The sequence below is a fragment of the Clupea harengus genome, chromosome 3 (genome assembly GCF_900700415.2).
Source record: "Clupea harengus chromosome 3, Ch_v2.0.2, whole genome shotgun sequence".
Taxonomy (NCBI): Eukaryota; Metazoa; Chordata; class Actinopteri; order Clupeiformes; family Clupeidae; genus Clupea; species Clupea harengus.
The window spans coordinates 19,535,376-19,551,622 of record NC_045154.1 but is presented as its reverse complement, the minus strand read 5'-3'; the positions used below and the strand labels follow the sequence as shown (position 1 = coordinate 19,551,622).

Genomic DNA, 16,247 nt, shown 5'->3' with positions numbered 1-16,247 from the left:
AGGAACAGAGTCGGCTATGTCATGTGTTGAGAGAAGTCTCGCTGACATCATAGCCACGGTTTCGCCTAGGCTTCCAGTCAAATGTGTAACGTAGTGAGATAGCAAGTGGTGTCAAAGCATAGCTTCCTTTTGTACCCATATCATATCGAAATCACTATCGCAAGTGGATTTCCGTGAATGAGCAAGTGGCAGCTACAGTTATCACGAGTAAACGGTAATCCGCTTTCTCATCTATACTGCCTGTGACTTTTGTGGCATATGGAAAGATAGGTAACACTAACGTTTGTCAATTTCAGCGCTAGCCACTTCCCTGTCACTTGCCTTGAGTCAGAAAGGCCTATTTCGCTTGCCCATCACCGCTGTTCTCGTGTAGTGCAACACCGGAAACCTTTCCTTGTTTACGGGGCTAGGATAGGGGGTTGACTCCGGATAACTCCAACCCAACAACCCAGAGGTGGTGTATTTTCAGGACTGGCAAAAGTAAAAAGGGGGCTGTGGCGGCCGTCCCCCGAGTCTTGTGTACAACTGGACCCTCAGCTGAAAAGGTAATGTTTATTGTCATTCCTTATTAAGCCAGCATTGAAAACCCGACTACTTTTGCTCTTGCGGTAAGCTAATGTTCTTTCCTCTGTGGCTGGCTACTCCTAGCTAACAGGTTAATAACGTTATGTTGGCGCTTTAGCATGATTCCGATGTGGCGCTTGTAGCTAATGCTACTTTGAACCACTCTGCTTTCTCTTTCGTGTAATGAAAGGTACGTTCAAATCTAGATTAGTTAACTCACTCAACAACATGATAACCAATTAGATATACTTTTAGATCACATAGTTCATTTACTAGCTAGTTTGCTAAGTTGCTTACAACGCTGTTTGTTGGCAACTTGGTTCCCTACAGCTGGTTCATTTAACATTAGCTTTCCAGCAAGCCGGTGCGGACTGGCTGGGAAGATGCCTCGCTAAATTTGGGCTAATGGCAACCTAAAGGAGTTCATTACCTTTATACGAGCTTGGTGAACAGGCGACAGACTTTTAACTACTGAAGAAAGATATGTGTATACTTAAGTAAGGGATACCTAGCTAGCGAGTGATGGTTATGTAAGCTAATGTTACTGAGCTAGATATTGCCAGCTAATGTAAAGGCAACCTGTAACAATAGATGAGCTAGCCAGAATCTTTCGTGGTTTGTAATGACTGAATATGTCGCTATTTGAGTTGGTGAGCTTATTATTCGGCTGCTTTTTTATTTTGAAAATTTTCTTATTTTGATTTGGCACGTAATGACATCTTGACTGACATTTGCATGGCTTGCAACTCCGAGAGATGTGATCAAATATGATGTAGCCCCAGTTTTCCTGTGTTGCCTATTCTCAATGCATCCTCAATCTGTCTGTCTGCTTTCTTGTGTATGTAGATAATATCAACCAATAATGCTTTCCCGGTTTAGATATTTAGGATTGGCATTCTCTGTTGTGAATTCTGTCTTCTATTAGCGTTTATTTTGCAGTGTTATATGCGAAATTCAGTGTTAACGACGTGTCTCTTACTCCTCAGGTCTGCTGGGTGCGAATCCGCAACAGAAGTGTGTCCTGCCCAGCTGGGACTCGATGGAGGATGCTTGTTAACTTTACTGGTACTTTGCCCCTCTGCTCGGCCGATCGGCGCCCCCAGTAGCACCATGATGACTGGTAGCCAAGGCAGGATCGACCACAGACGCCTCCACAAGTCCCCCAAATGATATGATAGTAGCCACCTGGATTGCATTCTGTGCCAGCAGGAGCCTCGCACGGGTTCTGCGACTCACCGTAGAACAGCTGCACACGCTACAGTTTTGGCAGACCCTCGGGGCCACCGGAACCATGGGGAACAGCTGTGTTTGCAGAGAGGACAGTGACGTGGAGGATGGATCAGCGCCCCGGCGGCAGCTCAGGCGCGGCGACCACACGGCCGTAGAGGCGACGGAGGCTCGGGCTAGCCGCCCACGGGACCCGGTTAGGCCGCCCAGACGCGGCCGAGGACCGCATGAACCTCGGCGAAAAAAACAAAACGTTGACGGCCTGGTACTAGATACATTAGCCGTTATTAGGACTCTGGTTGACAAGTAAGTATGTGTTCTGTAAATCACTGTAGATTGTCAAGGGGGTTGGGCATTACACACTGTGGAACATCTGTGTCAAACATTAACCTGTGTTAAGATGCAGTTTCCCTTCAGTAGCATGGAAGTACCCTTCATTTTCCATGGCAGTTGCGTGAGCTTGCAAGTATCAGTCTTACTTGACATATGGCTTCAGCAATGAAAGCTGTGAAAGCAGAAGTTAGGACCAGTGTCTTCTCCCAGGGTTACAGCTTTAGATGTTTGGAGTTTATAGGACATCCGGATGTTGTGTTGTAGCCAGGATGCTTAATTGCTGGCGATAGCTCAGTGGTTTTGTTGCAAATGGCAGCTTGTCTTCAGGCTGCTTTCATTTTTGCCCTTGTGTTTCTCCTGCACTTTGCGCTGCTCATGGAAACGCCACTGCACCACTGCCACACCCACTAAGATATGTGTGGCCTCTGCCTGGCAGAGAGTGGTGTGTTGGGAGCAAAATGAGATGAAGTGGTTCCTAGACTTCCCTCATGTATATGGAGAAGGAGGGGGGGGGGGGCATTTATTCATTGATTCTTGTACACCCCCCCTCACACACTCACACACAAACACTTGCAGAACCACTTAGCCAGGTAGCACAGCTATGTCAACCGACCAGTGTTTCATGTTTCCGAAGACATGTGCATTGCATTCAAGCATACTTGTCTTGATTTTTTTCTATTTCTCCCCCCCCCCTTGTCCTTCACGTTACACATTCTGCCAACACCCTCCCACACTGACACTTGCAAAGGATATAGCCTAATATCCACTGACCAAGAACGAGAGGCAGAGAACTGGAAATAAGTCACATCTGTGCGCTTCACCGTCTGATGCATCTGTGTCCCACACTGTTTGACGTCTCTTCTCTCTGACATTTGCATCATGCCTGTGCAAACATTGTGTGAATCATTTCCGATATTTATTTCATTTCAGCCTTTTCTTAGATGGTAATTTTGATCAGATTTTAATTTATTTTCATGGCAGCTCATGTTCTCACTACATCTCCCTCTCGCACAGGTGCTGGTGCATCTTAATATGGTGTAATATTAGATAATATTCGTATCTTAATATGATACCGCACCCTTCCCATGAATGACTATCATAGTTGCCTCAGGATTGGCCTTCACATTTCTGTGATGTTTTGTGTTCAGTCTTTGAATGATGTTAGTGGACCTTTTGAGTTGTGTATATGGCACCATTGTTGGTTAAATTAACCAGCGCGGTCACTGCATTTAGTTACAAGCTTACTGTGCATAACTGCCTCGAGGGATAAGTATAAAATGGTCTGGTAATGTATTGTAATATCCTTGAAACAAACAACAGGGTTTTAGGCTGTGGTTTCTGTGAAGTGTCTTTGTGACAGTGTCCGTAACAAAAGGCACTGTGTAATTCGAATGGAAGTGTATTACATTTAAATGAACAGAATTGAATTGAATGGAATGGTAAGAGTAGCCTCAGGGTGCTGTTGAGCAGTCTTAGCCCTGCTTGTATCACATGGGTAAGAATGAGCCTCTCTCCTAAAGCTTTCCTGTTGGACTGCCTTGCCTTGCCCTGAGGCATCCCTGAACCCTGCTTGTTATCACACCTCGCCCTTTATCCGCCCTGTCTCTGCTCACTGTGAAGGAGCCTACTGCTAGAGGATGTTTCCCAACCCAAACTCAGTGAGAGAGTGAGAGTGAGAGTGAGAGTGAGAGTGAGAGCATACCATACCCAAAATTAGTGCACAGGAGAGCGATAAAGCGAGAGTGTGTGTGTGTGAGAGAGAGGGATGGAGAGAGAGGGATGGAGAGATATATCAGAGTGCCTAATTGCCCCAGCGGTGTGCTATACCTCTGGCAGGGCCTCCCCCGGGGAGCTCTAGGGCTGCTGTAAGCTGGCAGATTTACTGCCCAGACCACAGTCAGGGAGACGGGTGGTGAGGTCAAGCCCTGGAGACAGAGTGACAGCGACAGCAGCAGGGGATCTCTCTCTCTCTCTTATTCTCTCTCTCTCTCTCTCTCTCTCTCTCTCTCTCTCTCTCTTATTCTCTCATCGGAATTTCATAAGCATGGTGAACTTAATAACTACCCCCTTTACACGCACACACGCACTTGTGCAGATGCCCATGAATACATATAAGTAAAGTGTACATCGTGCTGGAAGACCATAATACAGAGGATCAGTCTGGGTATTATATTTATTGATTCAAGCTTCTAGTTTCTCAGTACTAACTCTGTCACTAACGCAGACACCTTCACTTGAAAGGAGAATGCAGGAGAAGTGAATATTTAGTTGTTGCGGTGGCTAAGCGGTCTGAGCGCTGTCCAGAAGCATTTGTGTGATGATGATGTGCTGTGATATCACGTGATGACTGCACACATCCTGAACGATTCTCAGTGAGAGTTTGTTATCTTTCCTCCAGTGACCAGGAGCCGCCGTACTCAATGATCACACTACACGAGATGGCCGAGACAGGTGAGTCCAGAGACGTCATCCTCTTCCTCATTGTCTGCAGTCATGTTTGTCTTGAAGCTCTCTGGGTTTATCGCTCTGTTTTACCGTCTGTTTTGTTTGTTGATTTTTAAAAAGCCACAACCCTGTCCATGTCTAGCAAGTTCTGATTAACTGAAAAGTACAGTACCAGTCAAAAGTTTGGACACACCTTTCATTTTTAAGTTTTTTCTTTACTTTTATTATTTTCTACATTGTAGATTAATACTGAAGACATTTAAACTACGAAATAACACATATGGAATGATTTACTAAACAAAACAAGTGTTATCTACCATTTAGAAAATAATAAAAGTAAAGAAAAAACTTCTCAAATACTGTGAAGGTGTGTCCAAACTGTTGACTGGTACTGTACGTGAGGCCCAGCGGGAGCAGATGCCCGGGGCTAGCCATGGGTGATGTGTTTGTGTTGTGACCCAGGGCTAGCCATGGGTGATGTGTTTGTGTTGTGACCCAGCCATTTCTCGTCCTGTTGGCGTCAGTGATTCAGAACAGTGATGCCAGTGCTGAATAAGGATCTGAGGCAATAATGGCAGTGGTCTCAGGGGCTGACAACCCCCAGAAAACCCCTGACACACACACACACACACACACACACACACACACACACACACACACACACTCCAACACCCCCATGGTGACAGAATCCACTTCATGAAGGGAAAGCACATTAATGGAATCCAGTCAGTTTTCAGGGGATTTCATTTCTCATTACTGACGAGCTATAAATAAATAGTGTTTATTTATGTAAGACGCCTGATGGCACCCTGTGTGCAGAGGGCCAGGCCAGAGGGCAGACCTTTCCCCATGTGGGCGTCATGACAACGCGACACGGGCACGGCTGTCCAGAGAGGGCAGGACTTGGCATGGGGTTCTCTGGGTATTAACAGCTGCAGCCCTTCCTCCCTCCCTCCCGTGTGCCAGCTGGCTGTGTGTGTGCCCATGCTTGGTTCCAGGGTGGTGTGGTGTTGACTTTATTTAGAAGTTTATCTGTTTGGTGGGTGGCTCATCGGGACTGCAAAATGCTGAGTTAGGGGTTTGTGTCTGATGTTTTTGAGGAGAGGCTTGGAGGAAGGGGATGTTTTGGGGCGTGTCTGTGTGTGTGTGTGTGGGGGGGGGAGGGGTTTGTTATGTTTTTTTTCTTCTTTCAACCATCAAGTCAGGAGAATTTAATTTACTGGTGCAAGTTTGTATTGTTGCTTTGTCTGTGTGTTCTGTCTTCGTTCCTGTAGCACAGCTGGCAGAAGAATGTAGTATTATTATTATTATTATTATTAACAATAATAATAATAATAATAATAATAATAGTAGAGTAAAACACATACCTGTGTACCTTACTTGTACTTTAAATCGCTTTAGATAGAGCCATCTGCCTAAAGCATAAATGTTTCTAGATAACGCTCATGGACACTTTGGAGTGCTGCTTGGCAGGCATGCTGTTAAACCTCTGCAGCCAATTTATAAAGAGGCTGTTTAGTAGAACCCCAGTGGGAAGTAGATATATTCCAGCTTCATCATCTTTATTATGCTCTGCGTGTCTGCAAGTATGCTAGGGTCCGTGTGACGTAAATGTCGTCATCAGAGGGTATACCTACAGCTCTGTGGAAGTCTGCGTATCCTTCACTACGCTACAAGAGCACCAACTGCCGACTCAAAGCGGACTAGAAAGTATAACAGGAACAGCTACGCACCCCTGGTGTCCGCAACTGTCTGTAAGCGAGTATAATCAAAGCCTTAATGGCTGCAAGGATATTTGGGCTGCTGGCTGTACCAACAGGTTGCAATTGTGGCAGAAAGCTATTTTCCCATTGTCTGGAATTATACAGCCACAGATGTTAGGTGGTGATTGGCATTGGGTGATTCATCTATGTTTGGGTTTTAATTTTATTTATTTGTTTCTCTTCCTCCTTCCTCCTATGAGGATAATGAGTCATGGCAGGCCTCGTGTGAAAAACCCACCTTCCTCTCATAATATTAACACGTCACCTCATACATAAAGGACCCTTGGGTGGGAAAAAAACTATTTGAGCTGCCATTCATTAACCGACTGCTGTTCTCTTCCTGTGCCTGTGTCTTTCCCACGCGTCCAAACCCACAGATGACGGCTGGTTGGAGGTGGTCCAGTCTCTGATTCGGGTCATCCCTCTGGACGACCCGCTTGGGCCCGCGGTGATCACACTGCTGCTGGATGAGTGCCCTCTGCCCACCAAAGTAAGATGCTGCTTCACTGTCACAAGCAAACACGTACAAACAGATGTGCACACATCCATCAACAGCATACACACTCACAGAATCACACGCACACAAACAATTATGCACATGCGTAGTCACGCACACACACACACACACACACACACACACACACAAACCGATGTACATATAAACACACACACCAAGTTCATACTCACGCCCCCATCCACAGCCCCACACGCACACAAATAATTATGCACAAAAAAATAAATAAAAATAAGCACATGCTTGCTCACACACAGACACACACACACATACATGCACGCACGCACGCACTCACTCACACACACAGTGGTTTTCATTTCCTTGTTGAAGCATCACACGCTGTGAAACACATGACGCAGCAGCAGCAGCAGCAGCAGCTCGGCTGAGGTCACTGCACAGGGCTTCTGTGTGAGCAGCTGGGGACCCATTCTCATGCCTGCGCTCTCTCTCTCAGCGCAGTGGACATGAGCAGAGCAGAGCAGAGTAGAGAGCACACCGCCAGCTTGACCTCAGAGGACCAGTGTGTGTGTGTGTGTGTGTGTGTGTTTGGCTGGAGGCACTGCTCTGCGTCTCTGGCTAACCTGTTGGCCTTCCCCCTCTCTTTCCCTCTCTCTCCTGTCTCCCCTCCCTCTTTACCTCACTTTGTCCCGGTCTGTCTCTTCCCTGCCCTTTGACACAGTGATTCACTCACGCACACACACGAACACACACACACACACTCACGCACACACAAACTCACGCACACACAAACACACTCATGAACACACTCTATTTGGAGAGTTTCTCTTTTTCTCTCTGTCCCTCCCTTCCTCTTTGAAACATGCACTCACACACAAATGCGCACACGCACGCGCGCACACACACACACACACAAACACACACACGCACTATGCGTTGAGTCATCAGCCCTCTCTTGTCTCAGCACAGCTCATTCCTTTAGCGTCTGCGTTCAGCTGTCAGCACTTAGTGGCAACCGATTTCAACACTGCCTTCACAGAGAGATAACATGTTGCCTTCACAGAGAGATAACATGTTGCCTTCACAGAGAGATAACATGCTGCCTTCACAGAGAGATAACATGCTGCCTTCACAGAGAGATAACATGCTGCCTTCACAGAGAGATAACATGTTGCCTTTGAGGGAGCCTGTGGGTTTGCCCCCTCTTCCCACTGTATGCGCCTCATCTGTGGTCTTTGGAAGCAGGAATTACAGCCTTCAGCATTCACCCACAGGACTATTGTTTCACAGCCCACAGAAGAGTGTGTGTGTGTGTGTGTGTGTGTGTGTGTGTGTGTGTGTGTGTGTGTGTGTGTGTGTGTGTGTGTGTGTGTGTGTGTGTGTGTGTGTGTGTGTGTGTGTGTGTGTGTGTGTGTGTGTGTGTGTGTGTGTGTGTGTGTGGAGAGAGAGACACACACAGACAAAAGGGATGGGGAGAGCGCCTGATGTCTAATTACCTTAGTGTGTGTATATAGTCAATCTGAGTGTTTCTGTCTATTGTTTAAGAGTGTGTGCATGACCCGGTCTGACTTTTCCTGCGCAGGATGCTTTGCAGAAGCTATCGGAGATGCTGAACTTGAGCTCAGCTGTGGCGCGTCAGGATGCCCTCATCCCCGCCAAACACCGCAACACCACCGCGGTGCTGGGCTGCCTGGCCGAGAAACTTGCCGGTGAGTGACACACACGCACACGCACACACACACACAGACACAGACACAGACAGACCGGTTAATACACTTGAATTCCCAACATGCCCTAGCATGCATAGCACTTAAGAAACAACCACCTTCCCTACCTGCCTTCAGCATTGCAAACGTGTCTCTTTCTCCCCTTCACTCTCTCTTCAGTTTATGTCTTTCCTGCTCTCTTGCTGGCCCTCTTTCTCTTCAGGAATGTTCCCCCCACCCCCCACCCCAGTGTGAAAGTATGTGCTGTTGTGACATACCACACTGACATGAGGGCAGTTCTTCTGATGGCCTGAGAGAGGCCTATGCCCCCCCCCCCCCCCCCCACCACCACCACACACCCCTGCTGCAGCAGCCTCTATTCCCATCATGCCCCTCTCCCCCTGCCCTATCCACCTCCCATGCTTGCGTCTCCTCCTGTTCACTGTATGACGCATATGAAGGGAGTTCTGAGAGAGAAGCCTATCCCCTACCCTCCCTTACCCCAGCAGCAGCAGCAGCCGCCTGGGCTCTGACTGGACTGAGCCCTTTGCTTCAGGGGACACACAGACAACCCCCCCCCAATCTCACTCAGGCTGACTGGGCTTGTCATCTAGCTGACGTTAGCTATGCAGTCAGTCACGTCCCCTCTGCTGTGCTGTCGTAGCTCACCTCAGATGCACCTTACACACTGTTGCTACGGCCACCGCTTCGTTAACCGAACCGCCATAGCCCCACATGTTTTTCACTGTTGTAAATATATTAGAATATATTACACTATTTATTGGTTAATGTTTTAATAACATGGTCATGCATTTGATTGTTTCAGGTCCAGCCAGCATAGGCCTCCTTAGCCCAGGAACCCTTGAGTACTTACTGGAGTCTCTGGTAAGACATTAATACGTTTCCTGTCCCTCATCCCCCCCTTGTGTGTACCCCTGCGCTCTCTCCCTGTATGTGAGGCCATAGGGCAGGAGGTGACATTACATGGTGACACCCATGAATCAGGCCGACGTGTTGCCAGCAGATCAGAATGAGCAGAGAAGGTGTAACGGAGCTGAATGCAGGTGTTTCCTGCTCCGTGTCGTCAGTGCAGAAGCTGCCTCAGCGTAGCTCAGATGACTCTGTGTGTTTGTGCTACGGCAAGCAGAAGAGCACAGATAGTGTTTCAGTAGTGGAATATTAAACCCCCAGACTGAACTCTCAGTGCAGATGTATAGTAGGTTTATTTTATTAGTTAATTTATTTACTTAATTACCTACCTACCCATATATCCTTTTTTGTGTATCTTTATATCACATACATAAACAGTAATTAGTATTTTGTTGGTAGATTTGTAATTATTTGTTTTGGCTGAATATTCTTGTGTGTGTGTGTGTTCCAGAGCTCAGAAGCACACCCCACTGTCATGCTCTTTGCTCTCATCGCGTTGGAGAAGTTCTCTCAGACAAGTAGGTCTTTCTTCAGCTACTCATTATGAAATCAATATCCTGTATGTCTTCATACCTGAAAAGAAACAGCAGATGAGATGCTATCAGCACTCTTGACATTTCTAGCAGTACATGTTTTCTGTCATGGTTGGTGGGGTCAGTGTCCGAAGATTTGGGGGTTAAAGTGTGTGTGTGTGTGTGTGTGTGTGTGTGTGTGTGTGTGTGTGTGTGTGTGTGTGTGTGTGTGTGTGTGTGTGTGTGTGTGTGTGTGTGTGTGTGTGTGTGTGTGTGTGTGTGTGTGTGTGTGTGTGTGTGTGTGTGTGTCTCTCTCAGGTGAGAACAAGGTCACAGTGTCGGAGTCGTGCATCAGCGATCGGCTGGCGGTGCTGGAGTTGTGGTCGGATCTCTCGGACTACCTGAAGCGGCAGGTTGGGTTTTGTTCCCAGTGGAGTCTGGACAACCTGTGTAAGTATACAGACCAACGTCAGGCGATAGCCACTCCATCCGCTCAACTCCAGCAAAGCAGCCTACAGCTCTCAAACACAAACACACACACAAGCACACACAAGCACACACACACGCACAACAGATATTGCTCAGACAAGTTTCCGACTGCAGCAAAGCGGCCTACAGACACACACACACACACACAAAACAGACACTGCTTAAAGTCTCCGACTACAGCACAGCGGCATACAGCTCTCAAACATAAACACACACACACACACACACACACACACACACACACACACACACACACACACACACACACGTACACACGCACACACGCACAACAGACTCCTCAGACAAGTCTCTTCTCTGGCAGCTGAAGTCATGCATTCACATTACTGCAGAAGGGCTGCTATTTCAGTTCCTTCACTCCCTACACTTTGACTTTACAAACATAGACACTTGCCGTTATTATGCATTGGATTGTAAATTCCCTGACTGGTATCTGCCATGTTGTTGGTAACACATACTTGACCGGGGTAATCAAACACATCTTAAAACCTTGAGTCAGGACCCTCAAATCACAAAAATAGCAGAGGAAATGTTATTAGCAAGAGTTGCGCCACTGGTCAGCTGTTAGAGTGCTACTATAGATGCTGGCTCACAGTCTTATAACGTGATCGCAATACTGGAGTTCCATCACAGGGGAAACTACACTAGCCAGTGAAACAGTATTGCATGACACTGAAGTGGTGATGTTAAATGCAGAAGTAGGATCTGATTGCCAGCCTCACAGAATTTTCATTTGGGAAGGAGGTTGGCATGTTGCTGTATCTCTCCGCACATCAAATTCAGTGTGTGTACACCATCAGACTGTTAGTGTATCCAGACACTTGTTGGACACATCTTGGTTGATTTTCTGATTTCTTCCAAAAAGAAATTAGTCAGATATTTATATAAATATATTTATGAATATAATTATAATTCCCTTTTTTTATTTTTTATGTTAATGGTATTCTGGTAACACCATTGAGCTTTTCTGTCAACGCTTCCCTGGACCAGGCTGAGTCATCTGGGTGATTTAGTGGAGAAGCTTCAGAGGATATGAAAATTAGCCTTTCAACATTTTCAACAAAGCAGCAAAGCTTGTTCTGCTTTGGAAGCACATGAGTCCGTCTTGTACCTTGAACCTACTGAACTTTTTGTGACCTTGATGAAGACCGGTATTAGTGATCACAGGGAGGATAGTCACAGTGGCTTCACTTTATGTTGGGTAGCAATAGTTCAATGAGAAGATGGGGCCTAATGTATCATTTAAGGCATTTCTGACCGTATAGCGATCTTGGTTGGTAGTACTGGTTCTAGTAGTGAATAGTAAAGGCTTTGTTTGCTGGCATGGTTTTGCCCAGGAATTTCTCGGTTGCTGTGTGGTGAATTGGTGAATCATTAGTGCTGCACCCGTGTTTGTCCGTGAATACTGGGGAAATTCCATGCAAATTCAAACCTCCCCGTCATGCCATGTCATCAAACACTCCTAGATAGGTGATGATGAAGAGTTGTGTATTGCGGTCTTGTGGGAGGAAAATGCAGAAAAATTCTCACACTCAGATATTCACACATACCAAAAATGTACTTTCTAGCTTTTGTATCATCTGTCTGTTCTGTTTCAGGATAAACTGGTCTGCCAAACGAATGTATTTAAATGTAGAATCGATATTTCATTAAACGTATTCATGAAATAAAACTCCACTATGTTAACTGTGAGCATATCCTAAGTGTGTGACTGAGCGTAAACTGTGCCGTTTTCGTCAGCATATCGAGAGTGAGGCCATACCATCTTACTGCTGTCGAGAGGACCCACTCTCCGCAAGCCGTATAGTGAAGCAATAGCAAATAAACCAAGTCGTGGACAAGATGTGCTCTTCCTCTTAGTGCTGGAAAGACGGAGAGAATCAGCACTTTTTCTGTGCTTTTCTGAATATTAAACTTTTCCCCCGTTTTGTTTTTTCCTGCTAACTGTTGCTGTAGTCCTGAAAGACGGTCGTCAGTTTACGTATGAGAAGGTCAACCTGAGCAACATCAACGCCATGCTGAACAGCAACGACGTCAGCGAGTATCTGAAGATCTCTCCCAGCGGTCTGGAGGTGAGTGGGATTTGGGTCCCCACTGATCCTCGCATCTTTACCGCCTCCTCATTTTAGGAGGAAAAAGGATAATTATTAGAAGTTCCTGTCATTCACTTACTGGTAGAAAGTCACATATACTTTCTATAGCCAATCCCCTGTAATTGATCTCTCTCTCTCAATACTTTTCCCTCACACACTCTCTCACTTTCCTTTTCTTTCCCCTAAATCTCTCTTCTTCTGTCTCTCTCTCTCTCTCTCAGGCTCGCTGTGATGCCTCATCCTTTGAGAGTGTCCGCTGCACGTTCTGCGTGGACTCTGGCATCTGGTACTACGAGGTCACGGTCATCACCTCGGGGGTCATGCAGATCGGCTGGGCCACCAAGGACAGCAAGTTCCTCAACCACGTACGAGCCAATCACGTTTCATCCCACTGCTCGCATTTAAAACCCTCACTCGGTAGAATATACACAAGGACATCCCCAGTTAAAAACAGTGGTGCTAGAAAGTTTGTGAACCCTTTAGAATTTTCTGTATATCTGCATAAATTTGATCTAAAATGTGATCATGTCTTCATCTAAGTCCTAAAACTTTAGATAAAGTGAACACAGTTCAACAAAAAACAGAGAAAACATTATTCTTTTATAATTCATTTATTGAGCAAAATTATCAAACATTCAATGCCTTGTTTGTGTACTCATGTGTTTGTGTACTCGTGTGTGTTCTTGGCAGGAGGGCTATGGGATCGGGGATGATGAGTACTCGTGTGCTTATGATGGCTGCAGGCAGCTGATCTGGTACAACGCTCGCAGCAAACCTCACTCCCACCCCTGCTGGAAAGAAGGTCAGTCGGCACCTCAGCCCTCACAGCCAGACATGTCAGTGCTGTCGACCTGTTCTCAGTGTGTCCACACCTTACTCTCACATGGCGCTCTGTGGCTTGCGTCCGTTATATGTTAAATAACCACTTTGTATCCTGTGTTCATTTCATCAGGTGGGTTTAGTGGATGTAAAAGTTGGCACTGTTAAAGAAATAATGGTCCCAGAAAGGTGGCACACTTTTTTTTTTTTTTCAAAAGGGGATGCCTTTGAATTCTCTTTTGGGAAAAATATACATACATACACTGTTTTGGACTGAATCAGTGTGTTCATTCATTTAATGTAATGTGGGTTTAGTGGATGTTAAAGAAATACCGGTAATTGTGTCCCAGAAAAGTGGCAAGTGGCACACTTACATTTTTTTCCAGAGGGGGATGCCTTTGAATTCTCTCTTTGGAAAAATATACATACACACACACTGTTACGAGCCAGCTCAAGGCACGAAACAAGAAGGGGAGGCCACGCAGAATTTAGGATAATAATAATAATAATAATAATATATTTATTAATGGTTTACAAGTTTATATAGTTATCTAATAATTATAGCAAACGTGTGGTGAAGATCAGTGTTATGAAGAGAAACAAAAGATGTAATGTAAAGTCAGGTAAATGGTAATATAAACAAACGACGACGATAATCCACAACCAACGACACTCCAAAACCAACGACAATCCAAAACCAATCTCTATCCAAACACCAACGACCAATCCAAAAATCCAATCCAACGCTCTCCTAACTTCAGTCTGATCAGGGCTTTTGTAGCCCAGCCAATCAACCATACACCTGGTTCCAATTCACCTGTTGTAAAGACAGATAGAGAACAGGTATGCAAATATCATGGGGCGGGGCCTAGACCCGCCAGGGTCGTAACACACACACACACACACACACACACTGTGTTGGACTGAATCAGTGTGTTCATTTAATTTAAGGTGGGTTTAATAGATGTTAAAGAAATAACAGTAATTGTGTCCCAGAAAAGTGTCAAGTTTTTTGCAAAGGGGGATGCCTTTGAATTCTCTCGTGAAATATATACATACATACACACACTGTGTTGGACTGAGTCAGCTGGGTAGATAGTGGATAAATGGCCTAAACTCCTTTTGCTCCATCACACAGGTGATGCCATAGGCTTCCTCTTAGACCTCAATAAGAAGCAGATGATCTTCTATCTCAACGGACATCAGCTTCCCCCAGAGAAGCAAGTGTTTTCATCAGCCACGTAAGTCTGTCTGTCTATCTGTCTGTCCCTATCTTTGTCTCTCTTTCTCTCTTTCTCTCTTTCCACTCTATCTCTCTCTCTTTCCCTAACAGAAGTGTGAGCTGTCTATGCAAACTTCCTTTTCTGCAGAGCTTAACAGATCCTCTGTATCTGGTGTTGTATAAAACCTCATTTTAAAGGATTGCTTCTATCTTTCAGGTCGGGCTTCTTTGCCGCAGCGAGCTTCATGTCTTATCAACAGTGCGAGTTCAACTTTGGGGCCAAGCCGTTCCGCTACCCCCCGTCTGTCAAATTCAGCACCTTTAACGACTTTGCCTCTCTGGCGTCTGATGAGAAAATCATCTTGCCAAGGTATGTGCGTCATTCCTCCCCTTCCCCAACATACACCCAGATTCCTCTAACCATGGTCGCAAGGAAAAGGAAAAGTTAACTTCATTGCCTCCTCACTTCCAGGATAATTTAATATAATCTTCTTCTCCTCGTGTCGCCATTTAGGTATCTTTGAAAAGTGTTCAAACTTTATATGAATGACCCCATAGTTCTTTGTTAAAAGTGACATCTTTTCCCACGAAATGAAACTGAGCTGAATTAAAGTAAATGGCCAGATCTCCTTTCCCGTTATTACGTTTTTGAAATGCGCCGTCATCCTCCTCCATGTGTGTGTTTGGCCTGCAGACACAGACGCCTGGCCCTGCTGAAACAAGTGAGCATCCGAGACAACTGCTGCACCCTGTGCTGTGACCAAATGGCTGACACTGAGCTCAGACCCTGTGGACACAGGTAGGTCACCCGGTGTGGAGGTCTTGAACATTTTGTTCAGGGCCCTTATAGGTATTTCATTAAAAGTTTTAGTTAGACTTGAATGTTATACTTAAATATGCTTAAATAGTTATTTAATTGTATCATGTACTTTTCATGTACGTACTTTATTCCTATTAATGCATAGTAAATATGAGTGTGAGTGTGAGTGTGAGTGTGTGTGTGTGTGTGTGTGTGTGTGTGTGTGTGTGTGTGTGTGACCGTCTGTCTGCCTACCCTTGATCCGTAAAACCCATAATGGACTATTGAACTGCTTAAATGTATTGGACTGGTCAGAAAAATAGATTCCTTATGAAATAGATTCATGATGTAATGTGGAGTCAAGTAAAGTATCTAAAACGTGTGTGTTTCCACAGTGGTATTTGCATGGAGTGTGCCTTACAGCTGGAGACGTGCCCGCTGTGTCGCCAAGACATCCAGACGCGTGTCAGACTCATCTCTCACGTGTCCTGACACCCTCCCTCCCGCCACCAGCACCACCCTCCCCACCACCCACCCAATGTTACTGACGGACAAAGTGACTCGGACATTACCCCCGCCTCCATTCTAAACAGTCTCCTCTGTCCAGCAGGATCATGATTTCAGGGTTAGGCACTCCGCGGTCTGTCAGCCCACTGGAAGAGAACGGGAGAGGAAAACAAAGAGGAGAAGAAGAAGGTGGATGTAAGCGGTAAGAAAAAAAAGGGCGGGAAACTGTCCCGCCCCCTCCCCAACCCCCGAAGTGCTGCACAGAGCTGCAGGTCTGCTGTCTGTGTGCGTGTGTGTGCGTGTGTGTGCGTGTGTGTGCGTGTGTGTGTGTGTGTGTGTGTGTGTGTG

At 45.9% G+C, this 16,247-nt stretch overlaps 1 protein-coding gene across 3 annotated transcripts; it reads left to right on the top strand.

Annotated features, from left to right (window-relative positions):
* The first annotated feature begins 89 nt into the window (after window positions 1-89).
* rspry1 (ring finger and SPRY domain containing 1) lies at window positions 90-16,247 on the top strand. 3 transcript variants are annotated; one of them, XM_031564887.2, is made up of 16 exons: window positions 90-214; window positions 297-545; window positions 1,551-2,097; window positions 4,523-4,575; window positions 6,710-6,822; window positions 8,387-8,513; window positions 9,337-9,395; window positions 9,892-9,958; window positions 10,271-10,402; window positions 12,416-12,531; window positions 12,774-12,917; window positions 13,243-13,354; window positions 14,510-14,612; window positions 14,811-14,963; window positions 15,288-15,392; window positions 15,788-16,247. In XM_031564887.2, exons 3-16 carry the CDS (start codon window positions 1,736-1,738, stop codon window positions 15,882-15,884), a joined length of 1,743 nt encoding a protein of 580 aa, XP_031420747.1. In that variant the 5' UTR covers window positions 90-214; window positions 297-545; window positions 1,551-1,735; the 3' UTR covers window positions 15,885-16,247. The 3 variants fall into 3 exon arrangements, with proteins under 3 accessions (XP_031420747.1, XP_042561698.1, XP_031420748.1); XM_042705764.1 differs by having other exon boundaries at window positions 92-545; XM_031564888.2 differs by lacking the exons at window positions 90-214; window positions 297-545 and adding an exon at window positions 625-754.

What these genes read in the sequence shown, in the direction of transcription:
- rspry1 (XM_031564887.2), top strand. Translation starts at nt 1,736, where the DNA reads ATGATAGTAGCCACCTGGATTGCATTCTGTGCCAGCAGGAGCCTCGCA. An exon ending in AGTACTTACTGGAGTCTCTG is followed by an intron (nt 9,396 to 9,891) that starts GTAAGACATTAA and finishes TGTGTGTTCCAG; the next exon opens with AGCTCAGAAGCACACCCCAC. An exon ending in ACAGCAAGTTCCTCAACCAC is followed by an intron (nt 12,918 to 13,242) that starts GTACGAGCCAAT and finishes TGTTCTTGGCAG; the next exon opens with GAGGGCTATGGGATCGGGGA.